The sequence below is a fragment of the Misgurnus anguillicaudatus genome, chromosome 5, assembly GCF_027580225.2.
Source record: "Misgurnus anguillicaudatus chromosome 5, ASM2758022v2, whole genome shotgun sequence".
NCBI classification, from domain to species: domain Eukaryota; kingdom Metazoa; phylum Chordata; class Actinopteri; order Cypriniformes; family Cobitidae; genus Misgurnus; species Misgurnus anguillicaudatus.
The window spans coordinates 10,413,063-10,429,430 of record NC_073341.2 but is presented as its reverse complement, the minus strand read 5'-3'; the positions used below and the strand labels follow the sequence as shown (position 1 = coordinate 10,429,430).

Below are 16,368 nucleotides of genomic sequence, written 5' to 3'. Positions count from 1 at the left end.
ATGTGAAGCATTTTGTAAATCACTGTTCTGATGACATTTACTGAAACTCTACTTTCTTATTTAACATCATATTGTAATTTATTTACCTATTTATAATATAAGTAAAAATATATATTTTTGTTTAAAATGTCATATTTTATTGATGAAGCAATATGTGATGATTTATAATTTTGTTTGTTAGCTAACAGGTTTGAGAGGGAACTCAGGTGACAAGATAAGAGAAATTAATGAGGACAGAAATGTTTCATCAACAATAGTTGTACATCTATTGTCATAATGACATAATTTGTAATACAGTATCGTAAGATTTCTGTTTAATGCTTAATTAAAAAATAAACTGATAACTGCTGCATGCATCCAGCTAACTTAGTTGAATTAGTAAAATACTGAAGTGAATAATACTGGCATATCAGGAAATTATGATAAGGGCTGTTTAAGATGCATGTTAGCTAAATTACTAGTAGTTTGGAACTACTTTAAATTGACATTTGGATAGTTGGTCTTAATTTGTGACCCTGGACTTCAAAACCAGTCATAAGTCGCACAAGTATATTTGTAGCAATAGCCAAAAATACATTGTATGAGTCAAAATTATCGATTTTTCTTTTATGCCAAAAATCATGATGTTATGTAAAGATCATATTCCATAATTGTATTAAGTAAATTTCCAACCAAAAATATACATTATTTTTGTGAATGGATGTTAAGGACTTTAAAGGCGATTTTTTTCAATATTGCCAAATATTGTCCTATCCTAACAAACCACACATCAGATGATGTATAAATCTCAATTTAATTTTTTTTTACCCTTATGAGTAGTTTTGTGGTTCAGGGTCGCATTTGAAAATGTGTTACAAAATGTTTCTGACCAACACTTCATCCCTGGTTGTAAATTTTGATTGCTTAGTTCAATCACTCTTACAATGAAGTTTCATTAAAAATGATAAGACTACTTAAAATGTTGACTTGCTCATTTGCAGTATCTTAATGTTTTTCCTCATTTAAAGGAAACCGCTGTGCAATGTCAAACATTACAAGAAATCAATTACAGATGGGTACGGATTAACGTAATGGGTCAGTGTGCATAACGCTATTGAAATGAAAGTCAGGTAATCATACAAATATCTTGTTCATCATCATGGCTTGTTGATTTAAACTCTGGTTACGAAAGAAGGTTTTGTTTCAATATTTTTTTTCAGAACCACATTTCCGATCAACACACCAGAGACCATTGTTTTGTTTTATAAACAATTTATTTTCAAGTAGTTTATTGTTTTATATTTAACCAGATTTCCCCACCAGAGTACTTTTACCAGCTCAGCAAAACCCTGTTGCTGTGATCGTGTTTACACACAGAAATCAAATGTAAAAAACAGAAGGAAACAAAGAGAGCTTGTTTCATAGTGAATATCCAATGATTGAGAGCATACCAGTAAAGATGATGTCAAACAGGAAAGAAATAAAAAGACAACAAAATATACAAATGTAGAACAGAGCTAAGCTAAGTGGTATCGCTAATAGCACTAGCCCCTTTTGAGGATCACGTGCATGTTGTTTGCCATGTTCCTTAAAAAGGTCGACCCTGAAAGAAAAGGAAAGAGGTCCGTTAAACAACTGCATCATGGTCATCAAGAAGGATTACAAGACTTGTTAAATAAACTCGAAAGCTCCTAAAGGACAAGAATTATCTTCTTTAAAGATCATCCTCAAGTTATTAAAGCTACCTGCATGCCATGAACTATGCACAATAACAAGGAAATGTTTTGATCGAAGTAGACTGGGGTTATACATTGACTAAACAATAATAAAACACATAATAATAATGGTGGAAGACAGTGTACTTACCCTGAAAGAATGAATAGGGAATAACCTGAGTCCAACTGTGGGGGCTTTACTCCAAACCAAGCAGCTCAACGTCAAATATGAGGGTGGCATTGCCAGGAATGATGCCTGGGTGCCCCTTGCTCCCGTAAGCAAAGTCTGGAGTGCAAGTCAGCTTGGCACGCTGCCCCACGCTCATCTGTTACATGGAGGAAAAAGTCATTTAGCAAACTTCTCTCAAACATAAATACCAATAAAGTGCCATCCTGTTATCCTCTACATGAGGCTCAGCTTGGCAAAGCTCCAAAAAGCACATACATCCATTATTTATGTAATCCAAATGGCTTAATATACGTCTTTAAGCAAAGCAATACACTTGTAAGAGACAACTTAATATTTTGAGCTAATTTAGCAATTGATACATCATGTCAACGATATTTTAAGACAGCATTTGGATTTATGTAAATGATTCCTTTACTAGATTCTGTTAAGTGTGATGGCCTGGATATCAACATTTTACCAGAAAGTATTTGTCTTTTGCAAAACTATTTTTTTCTAAATAAGCAAATAAGATTACTATATGTTTTGTGTGCTTGTTATTTGTAAAAAAAAAAAAGTTGTACAGAACATTAGTCAACAATTTTGTGTTTTTAATTATGCTTTATAAATAAATCACCTTGCCTTATGAACAGACAACCTAGCAAACACAGGACGTTTCCCTAATGTTAGTTTTTGGTTACCTTTTGGGGACTAAATAATTCTGGAAACGGCCTTTACGTTTTATTTTTGAACCATAAAATAACAAGCCCATAACGTTAAACCAACGTTGAACCAACGTTATTCTAACGTTAAACCAACGTTTTATTTTCGTAAAGAAAACTTTCCTGGCTAATTAAAAACAAACCTTGGAAAATAACGGTTGTGGTGGATTTTTGAAACAAAAAATTATTAGCTAGGAACATAGGATTGCACAAATAAAAGTCTATCTGACCTATTGATTGTTTGTTATATAACTTGGTAGTACCTGGGCTACTCCCTCATCCCATCCACGGATCACTTCCTGTTTGCCAATCTTGAATTTGAAAGGCTTGCCCCGGTCCCGGGAAGAGTCAAACTTGTGTCCATCTGTCAGAGAACCTGTCAGAAATGTAAATGATGCGGTATATCAACACATGACTTCAAATTCAATCAAAGCAAAACCACAATTTAATATTCTGGATCATTAACACGTGATTTATAAGCACAATAACCCCGCCTGACTGCATTTTAAAGCAGCATGGCGCGTCAAATTCACACGGAGCGTTCCATTTGAAGCTGTTTTAACAATTAAAACGCGTTCATAAAAGTACATAAACATTTTGAAAATTGCGAATAGTTAGGAAAACATTTTAAGTCGTCATAACCGCAGTCGAGTCGTACAATATTTGAGCATCACTGGCGCGTTATTTAAGTTGAAATAAAAACCTATGTTAAATATATTTGATCCGAAGCATCTTTAAGTATTTTACGTGCGCGTTAACGTTTGTGTGTGAACCGTTCGGACGCGCCTATAATGTCCCAAACAGCCAGCGTTTGAAACACAGCCCATCTCAGCATAGCGTTAACGTTAAATGACGACGGTACAAAACAGGCCACGGTTGTTACGAACAGAAGATCTGAACGCTGTTACAAATGCCACAGATAAAGACGATGAAAACAAACAGATATGTTATCATCTTATAGATTCAAACCCACAATGAGCCGATTGCGGATGTAAAACGATCCATTGTGTTAATGTGCTAATCAGCTAATGCTAGCTCACCGACTCACTGACCATTTACGCGATTCATCCAGAACAAACATATAACTTACCCACATAGTGCACGATACACGTCTGTCCTTTTTTAGGGAAGGTACTTCCTAAAAACAATAAAATAGAGAGATTATCAGAAAATTGTGGTTTAAACCATTTGGGAAATTGGGCTAGCTACGGACTTGATGTTTAGCTAACAGGCTAAAGTCCGTTATGGGAAATCCGTCAAATTGTACCGATGCAAAGTAATAATCATTTTCTATATTGCATTAATATCGTAAGATAGTGATAAGATTTAATACGATGGATATTTTACCGTCTCCAGGAGTAATGGTTTCGACCTCGACTCCCATTCTGGCTGCTTGTTTTTACTCCTGAAGCTCCGCACACAAAATGCGCTTCAATTCAGTAATTGTGATTGAGGGCAGTGAGCCCCTGCCTGCCTGTATGCGCCACATATGAGCTTCGTCCGCCTCTAGCGGACAAACAACGAACAACACGTCATTGGTAATCCGACTGAAGTAACCATGGTAACAGTGCTTTCCTTAAAAGATCATGCTTATTAAAGTTTGTCATGAAATGTCTTCGCTTAGGTTGGAAAGTCCTCTTCTCTTTGCCGACAAACGACTTTTAATTTTAATAACAATCTGCATTCATGTGGGTATTATGGCTTCTGGATTTTGCATTTTAGTTCACAGAATTCCTACAAAGTGTGTTGTCTCCCAAAAACTCTTTTTTTTGTCACATCCATAACACCAATGTATATTTCCCTTATCTAAAACACGAGTATATAAACTGAACTGAACTGAACTAAATGTGGGAAACACAAAGGAGATATAATTTGATCCTAGAATAAGAGATTGTATTTATGACCCTCTTTATTGCTCACAGAAATATTTAGGAGTATTAAGGCATTGGTAACAGTTTACAATAAGATTGTATTTGTTTACTTTAGTTAATGCATCGACTAACATGAAATAACAATAATCAATATAGTTTTTCTTTGTTAATATTTGTTAATGCCAATAGAGTTATTCTAGTTAGTTAATGGTGCATTGACTAACGTTAACTGAAATTAACATGAACTAAGAATAATAAATGCTGTAATAAATGATTCATTGTTAGTTCATGTTAGCTAACTAATGTTGTTGGGGAAAGTTACTTTTAAAAGTAATGCAGTACAATATTTAGTTACTACCCAAAAAAAGTAACTAATTGCGTTACTTAATTACTTTTCATGGATAGTAATGCTTACGTTACTTTTAGGTTACTTTTGCGTTACTTTTTCTTACTTGGCTGAGGCTTGGTCTCTTTCAGGCCTTTCAGGTGTTTTTAATGATCGCAAACATTTCGAGCTCTGGTTTGCCATCTCCGTTTCTGACTCAAACTGTTCCCGCTCAGGTGCACAGAGTGCGTAATTAATTTTACGGTAATATGTTCAAATTATTTCAGTACATTATTTTTACATTTAATAAATTAAACTGAAAAGTAACTCGCGTTACTTTTTTTTAAAAAGTAACTCAAATGTGTACATTTATAAAGTAATGCGTTACTTTACTCGTTACTTCAGAAAAGTAAAATTATTATGTGCATTACTTGTAATGTGTTACCCCCAACACTGGTTAACAAATACAACCTTATTGTAAAGTGTTTCCAAGGCATTTAGTTGCAGTAGTCATAATCAAGGTTTACCACTGTTGTGTGGCAATAATGACATATTTTGTATGTATACTGATTAAATAAATTTATTACACACCACTGAGATTGGCAACTTTAAATAAAGAATAATCACATTATTTATCAGTTTATTGTTATTTATTTAATTTATGCAATGTTGTTCTGGATTGTTTATTTACAAAGTGTAAAACACTAAAACACACATAAAAACAAATAAAAAAGTCATAAAAATTATGTAAACATTTAATCAAAACCTTATTTACTTTCTTAATACACATTTTTTTGTTTTGTTTCATTCTGCATGATTCATCAATAGACCTTGTAAACTTCAACAATATAGTATTACATATTACTCTGGCTTTGATATTACTTTCTTTATAAATGCCATTCTGCATCGAACTTAATGGTTTAATCAGGGCTGCTTGTTTGCAAATTCAAACCCATCAGTTTGGTACTTATATCCAGACCCAAAATACTTTTGAGCTTACATCAGGAATGTGTGGACACCTCAAAGCACGTTCATGTGTGTAGTGCAGTGGTCTCCAACATGGTACCCGCGCGGAGTCTGTGAGTTGACCGCCAAAGCCTCAATTTTAATATTTATTTATTACATATTTTACATATAAGCTTGGCTTCTTGTATGTATGTTAACACTTTAAACAATGATAAAAGTTTGGAGACGCTGGTGTAGTGAATATATCTCTGAATGATGAGATAAGTTGTTTGAATGATGATGAGTAAGCTAAAGATTTATTGTTGTTATGTTTTTGAGAAAACAGTTTTGCAGAATGTTTTACATAGTCCAGCTGTTTTTAATTACAATGAGAAATTACTCTTGACTTTGATTTAAAAAATAACTCTCTCTTGTTGAATTCAGAGTTGTTTTTTTCTCTTCCAAACAAGGGAGGGTGGTAAGATCAGGCCTAAAAACAAGCAAACAATTAAGTATTTTTCTACAGAATATATATAGAAATGCAATCTGTGTAATTTGCACAAGTTAGACCCCTTGCACTTCTCACTTTATATGTTTAAGATTTTCCTTTCGGTGTGTTTCATCGATGCGGTACAGAGAGAAAAACACTAAACACACCATCTGTATAGGAGCCAAAAGCAATTTCAATGTCAGAACAACTGTATCTGTGTGGCTGCAAGCACCTGCTTTGTATCCCGTGAAGCTTTAACAAAACACATTGCAAATGTAAACATTCAGAGTAAACACTTCCATACAAAGGCTGAACTATTGTAAACATACAGTAAGCTTTATTTATATTTTTAGCCAAACATAGTCACTTGAAACTTTGTGATACATCAAAAGTGAACACCTAAACTAGGATTTAAGAAGGAGATGCCGGCAGACAAAGGGTTTTGAAAAGCAAACTCGCCTAATACATCTGCAACATTGACCTGAGCATAACAACGCAAATTAGTCCAATTTGGAGAAAATGGATGTGAAAATGACTCTCCACCACAATGCAGCTGTAGGTGCCTGTCAGGGTGTTGCTGTTATATGATTGACGATAATATATGTTTTAGGAAAAGTGATTTCCATTTAAAGAATTACTGGTAGATCACCAATTCTCCATAGTGAAGAGCTCTGGCCTGCTTACCAGAGATGAACAGAATAAAGTTAGAGATCCAAGTCTTAAATTTTCTCACCATGGTAACAAGAACAGTACCGGTAAACTGGCTCCTATTAAAACACACATGGCTGGAAAGTTCTCAGACACGCTAACTAGGACAACCAGAGCTGGTATGAGGAGCTGCAGAGAGATACTGACAAATTAGATTTATACAGTCATGGCCAAAATTGCACCCTTGGTAAATATGAGCAAAGAAACCTGTAAAATGAATCTACAATGTTTCTTCTTTTAAGCTTTCATTAAAAAAAAATACAAAAATATAATGTTTGATTGAAGTAAAACAATTGAAAGTGGTGGGGGGAATTACATTATGAAATAAATGTTTTTCTCTAATACACACTGGACACAATTATTGCACCCTTTGGCGCCTCCATTTGTAAGGATAACAGCTCAGAGTCTTGTATTTTAAAGGGGCCATGGCATGAAAATCTGATTTTTTCCATGTTTAAGTGGTATGATTGGGTCCCCAGTGCTTCTATCAACCTAGAAAATGTGAAAAAGATCAAGCCAGTAACTTAGTTTTGGTAAACCATTCTTTACAAGCACATGAAAAATAGGTTGTTGAAATGTGGCTCTCCTTTTGATGTCATAAGGAGCTCTTGTTATAATAATACCACCTCTTAATCTGCACTATCCAACCACGGCACTGCCATTTAGTGCAGAGAAAAGCACAATTGAGTTTTAATTGCAACAAAACACCATCATTGTGATCAGTGTTTGAATTTCATCAGCTCATTTGCATTTTAAAGGACACACCCAAAAACTGCACATTTTTGCGCACACCTACAAAGTGGCAATTTTAACATAATAAATTATTTATATGGTATTTTGAGCTAAAACTTCAAATATGTGCTCTGGGGAAACCAAAGATTTATTTGACATTTTAAAAAAGTCTTGTGCCATGGCCCCTTTAATGTCGGATGAGATTGCAGGTGATCTTAGATTATTCCTCCATACAGAATTTCTCCAGATCCTTTATATGAGCCTGCTCTCTCCTCTGCAGTCATTTTCTGTACGGTTCAGGTTCAGAAACTGGGATGGCTCTGCACTTTTGTGCATTTTTTGGATAATTGTTTTGAACCAATGTCTTTAACCATGACCCACTAGAAGATATTTTATTAAATGATGGTAAGCACACAGCGGATTGTAATCATTGACTTTCATAGTAGGAAAAACAAATACGATGGAATTCTATGGGTACCGTCAACTGTGTGCTTACTATCATTTACCATCAAAATATCTTCTTTTGTGTTCATCCGTAAAAAGTTTTTTTTTTTGAGAAAATTATGAGAATTTTAATTTTTAGGTGCACTATCCCTTTAACTTAAGTTCATGTGTCATTCACAAAATCATATTCCAGAGGTCCAACCTGAAAAGCCAAGGTGGAGAAGGAGAAGCCGAGGACCAGACGTTTGTATGATGATGATGTATGTTCTTCTTTGAAGCTTTCAGGTATGTGGTGTGCATGTGACTCTGCCCATTGTGAGGCTTTACAAAGGCCAGAGGGAGAAGCAACAAAACATCTTTTCAAAAGAAATTTGACACTGAACTAGGTGAAGAATTAAGAGTGCCAACAACATGTACCATTATATAAGGCCCCACACACCAAAAATGATACATGAAACCTAAAGTTTAAAATTAAAATACTTATATAAATATTGAATGATATATTATCGGAACATTTATGATAATAAACTATATGTTATGTTATATTTTATTATATTATATTATATTATATTATATTATTGCATTATATGAGGTTCTATTATTTTAGTTACACATATTAAATGTATGTGTCATGTTTAAAACTTGGGGTTGTTCAGGTTCCTAACCCTACTATATGTGCAGTATTGCCTTAGCAGGCACTCCTTTACATGTGAAAGTATTATGTTTTCGCAGATAACATCTGCACAGTTATACTGTAGTATTTGCAGCAGTCATTGAGGCTGGTATTTGTGTGTAGGTGGTGTTACGGTTTCATGTTGTGCTGTGGCGTGTGGGAGCTGCTTTGATCCATGCTGAGACAGGCCTGATCTCAGTCTTTGTTATACACCCACAGCACCTGACCTTGTATCACAGCAGCCATCAGCATAACTAACACCTCCACACTCATCCCTGATGAAGAAAGACAGATGTACACAAAATAAAACATTGTTCAGCAAACTAAGGACAAATCGGTACATTGAAAAAAAAATAACATCCTGTAATGTATGTGAAATCCGGGCTGATGATGTCACTGTAACTTAAAAAAGTAGGTTACCTGGTTGCCTTAAAATTTGGAGTTAATTCAATTTAAAACTTTTACTGTAGTTTGCAAACTATCTTTACACAAAATATTTTGAGATAACTAATATTTTTAAGTTGAATTAACGCCAAATGTTAAGGCAACAAGGTAACTTTTTCTTTTTTAAAGGGCATTATAGCCTTTTACAAGATGTAATACACTTACCTAAAGGATTATTAGGAACACCATACTAATACTGTGTTTGAGTCGCCTTCAGAACTGCATTAATTCAATGTGGCATTGATTCAACAAGGTGCTGAAATTCTTTAGAAATGTTGGCCCATATTGATATGATAGCAGCTTGCAGTTGATGGAAATTTGTGGGATGCACATCCAGGGCATGAAGCTCCCGTTCCACCACATCCCAAAGATGCTCTATTGGGTTGAGATCTGGTGACTGTGGGGGCCATTTTAGTACATTGAACTCATTGTCATGTTCAAGACACCAATTTCAAATGATTCGAGCTTTGTGACATGGTGCATTATCCTGCTGAAAGTAGCCATCAGAAGATGGGTACATGGTGGTCATAAAGGGATGGATATGGTCAGAAACAAATCTCAGGTAGGACGTGGCATTTAAACGATGCCCAATTGGCACTAAGGGGCCTAAAGTGTGCCAAGAAAACATCCCCCACACCATTACACCACCACCAGCAGCCTGCACAGTGGTAACAAGTCATGATGGATTCATGTTCTCATTCTGTTTACACCAAATTCTGACTCTACCATCTGAATGTCTCAACAGAAATCAAGACTCATCAGACCAGGCAACCTCTTTCCACTCTTCAACTGTCCAATTTTGGTGAGCTTGTGCAAATTGTAGCCTCTATTTCCTATTTGTAGTGGAGATGAGTGGTACTCAACTGCTGTTGTAGCCCATCCGCTCCAAGGTTGTGCGTGTTGTGGCTTCACAAATGCTTTGCTGCATACCTCGGTTGTAACGAGTGCTTATTTCAGTCAAAGTTGTTCTTCTATCAGCTTAAATCAGTCGGCCCATTCGACCTCTAGCATCAACAAGGCATTTTCGCCCACAGGACTGCCGCATACTGGATGTTTTTCCCTTTCCACACCATACTCTGTAAACAAAGGAATGGTTGTGCATGAAAATCCCAGTAACTGAGCAAATCACCTTTCTTTCCCATTCTGACATTCAGTTTAGAGTTCAGGAGATTGTCTTGACCAGGACCACACCCCTAAATGCATTGAAGCAGCTGCCATGTGATTGGCTGATTAGATAATTGCATTAATAAGAAATTGAACAGGTGTTCCTAATAATCCTTTAGGTGAGTGTAGAAGACTCGGGTGTGCCCAGAATGTGTATGTGAAGTTTCAGCTCAAAATACCCCACAGATCATTTATAATAGCATGTACAAAATACCCTATTTGGGTGGGAGCAAAATGGCTGTTTTGGTGTCTGTACCTTTAAATGCAAATGAGCTACAGCTCCTCACTCCCTTACCAACAGACAGTGAGCGCTTTCAGTTAAAATAGATCTGATTAATACATTCTGAGACAATAGTATCTAGTGTAAAGAAGGTGGAAACCAGGACTGTAAGTGGGCGGGGTTTTATCAGTGTGATGTCACATTGATAAGAGCATCAAAACGGCATGTCTAATGAGACTGCTTTGGTCTAATGGGGTGTAAAAAAACAAGGAGCAGGTGGATTTTTTTCATTGTAGGGTGGTTGTGTTCACACACTGCCAACACACATTAGGTCCAAACACCTTGTTAAAGTGGATTTTGCATAATAGGTGCCCTTTAAGTTGAACCAACAAATCTTTATATAATTATGAGATAAGAAGCATTAACGTTTTATTTCACTCATTCTGAGTTCAATCTTTGACTTCAATCTTTGTCAATATTAAAGATATCAAGGTTATATTTTCACAGAATATTTTTAACTTATGTAGAATGATTTGATGTAGACAACAATCCCAAAAAATTAGCTTAAGATGGGCTTTCACAGACTAGGTCACAATTGTCTTGAGAGTACAAGGGGTGTACAGAGCTCTGTTCCAAAATCTAGTGAGCAACCTAACAGGACAGAAGAAACCTTTACTCAGAAGAAAAGGTACAAAATCCGTCACGGGGGCGGTACTCTTTCAAAAAGCATACATTTTGCACCTGAACAGTTCATATTAATACCTCAGAGGTATATAATTTATACATATCTGTACCTCAATGGTAAATATTAAGACATTTTAAAAGGGATGACATCTTACTAGGTGCTGAAACCTAGTGTGATTGTTCCTATAAAGCAGAACATGTATTAAGTGTTTGGGCTGGTTTTACTGTAAGCCGTGCTGAGTCTCTGTCTCGTGGATCTCCTCCCAGGAACATGTTGAGGGTTATATATGGAACAGTGGAACATAATGTTCACTTTAAAGAAGTCAGGGGTAGAGCAGAAGAAATGAAAGTGGTTGTGGGGGTCAGCTGTGTGATTGACATCAGTAATGAGCATGAGAGTGCCACTAATGGAGGCTAATTTACCGATTACATAAAAAGCTTTTGCTGAGCCACTGAGAACATGAGAAAAGCAGTGATGTGTTTGTATTTGAAGGAGGACTTTAAGTCCTACACTCCTCAAAAAGACAGCTGATTGTTAGGTACTGGGACACGCCGAACGCCGAGCTCACTGCATTGTGAACCAAAGGGTGTGTCTTATGACTTTTAAAGCAACCCCACAAAGGTCGGGGGACACATATTATGCCCATTTTTACAATATTTAAGTATCAGGTGTGTCTAAAAGTTTCAGCTTAAAATACCCCAAAGATCATTTATTATAGCATGTACAAATTTGGATGGGAGCAAAAAAGTGCTGTTTTCATGTGTGTACCTTTAAATGCAATGAGCTGCTGCTTTAAGTTAAAAATAGATCAGATTCCTGTAAATAGAGTCTGGGACAATGTGGCAACAATCACATGTAGAAAAGCTTTTGGGTAATATGAACCAGTCAGTCAGTGGCTGTGGGTGGGGCTCTGTTTGTGTGACATCACATTAAAGGTGCAGTGTGTAAATTTTAGCGGCATCTAGTTGTGAGGTTGGGAATTGCAACCAACGGCGTAGTCCACTGCTCACCCCTTGCTTATGAAACACATAGAGAAGCTATGGTAGCCGCCCCCGGAAAAACATGTCATCGTCGGAGACAACTTAGTAAAAAAAATTGTCCGTTAAGGGCTTCTGTAGAAAAATGGCGGCACAAAATGGTGACTTCCATGTAAGGGGACCCTCTTTGTATGTAGAAAAAAAGGTCTCATTCTAATGTAATAAAAACATAACGGTTCATCATGAAAGGTCTTTATACAACCCTGATCATATAGTTTGGTATATTATTTTGCATTTCTGTCAAGAGATCCTTCAAAAAATTACACACTGCACCTTTAACAGGAGAATCCAAACAGCATGCCTAATGAGAATGCTCTGGTTTAATGGAGATTATAAAGTGGAGGGTGATTTTATTTCATTGTAGGGTTGTTGTGTTTACACACTGCCAAAACACATATTTATGTCCAAACACCTTGTAAAAGTGGATTATGCGTAATATGGGCCCTTTAAAATATATCTTGTAATGCATTCTATGTCGTTTTGGATAAAAAGCATTTGCCGAATGTATAAATGTCTAGTTTAATATGACGGCTGTTATTTTTTATATTAACTGACATGGGGCGGTTTCCCACACAGGGATTAGATTAGTCCTAGACTAAAATAAATGTAAGAGCTGCTGAAAACAACTTGCGGTGACATCTTAAAATACATCAGTGCCCTTTGTTTTGCCTCAAAATGCACACAAGTAATGTTTTTAGTAAGGCATGTTTGTTAAAACTAGTTATATTTCATAATTAAACTAAGGCCTGGTCCTTGGTTAAGCTAATCCCTGTCTAGTGGGAAACCACCCGTAAATGTCCAATAGTCAAAGAAGAATATACCATTTTATTACAATATAATCTCTATATAACAGCAATATATTTTACTCTATATACTGTTAATTTAATCACTATCCTGGTTTCTTTTCTTCTTCATTCACACATGTAAAGCTGCTTTGAAACAATACAACGAAAGTGCTATATAAATAAATTTGACTCAATGTTTATGTGCAAATGCAGCTCTTATTGAATTGAATGGGGAACACCAACATCTAACATTTCAAAATCATTTTCCCAGTCAGCAATTCTAAGACAAACTTTGTTTCTTATAAAATAATGATAAAACATTGCACATTTTCCTCCGGCAAGGGTGCATGTGCGATGTAGACCACACGATAAGCACAAGATTTCTACTGCTGGATCACAAGCTGCCTCTTAACCCACCCACCATGGGAGGAGCTTGCCAACTGGGGTCTGCCTACTCCTGCTCACTAGATATCCAACAAGTGGATCAGTGACAGCATCCCACCCAGATAGCAAGAGCATGTGGGCCACTTCAGGCAAAGATGCGGCACTGCTGTCCTTCCTATGGCCCCGGATAAAAGGGATGTGAAGCTAAAGTGGCTCACATGTAAAATATCAGAAATGGGCAAAATATATCAAATCACAGGTGGGCCTTTTTAGGCAAAGATACGGCGCTCACGGCAACATGTCATCTGAATATGAACCAAAAGTGGCCCATCCGACAAATAGTGAATATGGCCCAAATATCAAACAACAAATATGGGCCACCTTTGGCAAAAATGCTGCACAACAGACACGCCCGAATCTTGGAATAAACCAAATGTGGCCCTCACATGTTGCAGTTCTTTACAAACGTGTCTGGGCCAGTTTTGGCAAAGATATGGCACAGTTAGCACCAGCTTATGTGGGTGTGAGTCTAAAGTGGCCCATATATGATGTTGCAAATGTGGCCCAGCTGTATAAAGACACATCCGGGCCAGTTTTGGCAAAGATATTGAACAGTAAGCATCGGCTCATGTGTGTGTTAGTCTGAAGTGATCCATTTACCAGCTAACAGAGAAAAGTTCTAAAAACGTTCTCTGAAAGTTCCCAACGTTCCTAAAAACGTTTTGCCAACATAAAAAGCATCCAGTTTTCTTGATGTTTTAGAACGTTTCTGTTGTCTGAACGTTAGAGGAATGTTACATTTTATCATTTTTAAACGTTATGACAATCTGTTTTAATGTTCACACAATGTTTAAAACAACAACTGTTTTTTATATTGACTTGTTTGATTGTTATGTAAATGATTGCATTTTATTATTTTATAAAACATTATTTCTGAATGTTCAGTAAAAATATTGCAGAAAACACAATTCACTTATTAGGTTTAAATGTTGATGCTTTGTTTAATTTTGAGTCACCATTATTGGGATTAGTGTTTGGTTTAGTTAAACCCTTGACTTATTTACTAGATTTTCCTAGTTTCCTTTTCCACATTTGTTATGGTAATGTAAAGTTAATTGTGCAATTCTGTGGTGGTTGGTATATGATGGTAAAAATCATTAACTAATTAATTGATTTACCCATCAAAAGTTGATTTGCTGTCTATATTGTATATGCGATCCAGCACTTCTTTCACAGCAGTTTGTCATTAAGGAGTTTTAGAAACTTTGGGCAAAAGTTAACTGCGGTATATTTGGGACGTACAAACACCAAGAATCAGAGTATGAATCTCAACCATGGTGACAAAGAAAATTGTAAAATTCTCATATTGCAGTGCAGGCTGGGAGTCCTGAATGAGATTTGTAATTTGTTAATACCCAGCATGCATTGCAGCATCAAGTTTTTAATTTAATTAGATTCATACTCTGATTGTGGCATCACTCTGGCTTGCTCGTGGCTGAGATGTGTCAAACAGGAGTGGACCACACAAGTGCCATCAATCCATGCCAGGTGTGGGCCAGAGAAAGGTGTTGGATCTGGGCCAAATTTTAAATCAACTATTACCCAGATTTGGGCCAGATCTGCATTATTTGCGTTGTGCTTGGCTGACATGTGGTATCTCTATAGCTTGCTTGTGATAAAGATCTGGGAAAAAAAGGGGTGGACCAATCAACTGCCATCTTTCCATGCCAAAGGTGGGCCAGATGAAGGTGTCAGATGTGAGCCAGATCTGGGCCACAGCAATTTTGCTATCTGGGCAGGCATTACTGATGAACAGGATTAAAGACACAAAAGACGCCACCATCTGCAGCCAGTGCCAAGACAGAAATAATGCAATCACAGTGAAAATGAGGGATGATGGTAAAGAGGTGAAATGAATACGGGATTATTTCCCACATGTAAGAGATATAAGCCTGCAGAATGCTTCTGAATAGTTTGCTAATCTATTCATATAGCGTGTTAAATACAGATGTTCATTCTTAGTATAGTTGTTTTTAAACTCAAGTCAAATAAGCCAATTGTACAATTACATTTTATCCATAGATAAGACTGAGCTGGAATACCATCTTTGGGAAGTGATAGAATGTGGCGAGGGTGTATATGACTATGTCTTTAGGCACCTTTAGACTGTAATTGTGAGAAAATGCTGAGGTCATTCATTCCTTGACTACATCTATCAGAAAGATCTGTAGAGAAAAGCCAAATGCTGTGGTACACCTCCTACTGCATAACACAGCTTTCTAGACAGAGGAAGGCCATCCTTGTATTGTGAAAAAACAGGGATAGAGACTGGTCTTATGAAAAGAACTTACAGTCGTCTCTGTTTCCATGTTTATCACAGATACAGAAGAAAGCAGTCTGTTGTTTATCAGCAGTCGACAGCTGCTGGTGATGTGATGATGTTTTTCTTTCATTTTTTCTTTATAACCTTACGTACTCCAATTCACAGGTTTTACTAGTGCTTGCTGATTTCTTAGAAGAGTGAAACCAGTGAAACAGGTCCAAGTTAATCTTGAAGTATAAGTACACCTGACCTCACTACATTGGTGATCTGGTCCTCCCACATGGCTTAGCAAACTGAACAATAGTCTGTCAATCACACAAGAGCTTCAGCATACTTGATCTTTTACATCTTAGCTTTTTAGTACTTTAGTGTTTTTATTCCATTTAAGGCGTAAATACGTTTTGCATCTGAGACATCTTAGTGGCAACAACGTAAATAAATGGCATTTGTGGACCTAACTTTACTTCCGGTAGACTTCCATAGAATCAATAACATCAGAATCTCTCTAAAGTAGATTATTTTAAGGCGACATTTTTTAAGATGTCAAATAAATCTT

At 36.4% G+C, this 16,368-nt stretch overlaps 2 protein-coding genes across 2 annotated transcripts; both read right to left on the bottom strand.

Moving 5' to 3' along the window:
* Positions 1-1,231: 1,231 nt before the first annotated feature.
* Positions 1,232-4,071, bottom strand: fkbp1aa (FKBP prolyl isomerase 1Aa). The gene is made up of 5 exons (XM_073867509.1): positions 3,930-4,071; positions 3,673-3,720; positions 2,846-2,958; positions 1,856-2,020; positions 1,232-1,591 (listed from the first exon to the last, which is right to left on the bottom strand). Exons 1-4 carry the CDS (start codon positions 3,964-3,966, stop codon positions 1,892-1,894), a joined length of 327 nt encoding a protein of 108 aa, XP_073723610.1. The 5' UTR covers positions 3,967-4,071; the 3' UTR covers positions 1,232-1,591; positions 1,856-1,891.
* A 2,234-nt stretch (positions 4,072-6,305) lies between these two features.
* mfsd2al2 (major facilitator superfamily domain containing 2a-like 2) lies at positions 6,306-15,942 on the bottom strand. The gene is given in 16 exon segments (XM_073867368.1): positions 6,306-6,527; positions 6,611-6,684; positions 6,687-6,694; positions 6,947-7,063; positions 7,888-7,940; positions 8,300-8,352; positions 8,355-8,418; positions 8,537-8,555; positions 8,904-9,045; positions 11,508-11,519; positions 11,522-11,583; positions 13,527-13,607; positions 15,289-15,337; positions 15,696-15,737; positions 15,740-15,788; positions 15,841-15,942. Coding segments are annotated over 16 exon segments (1,149 nt in total).
* Between the last annotated feature and the right edge of the window lie 426 nt (positions 15,943-16,368).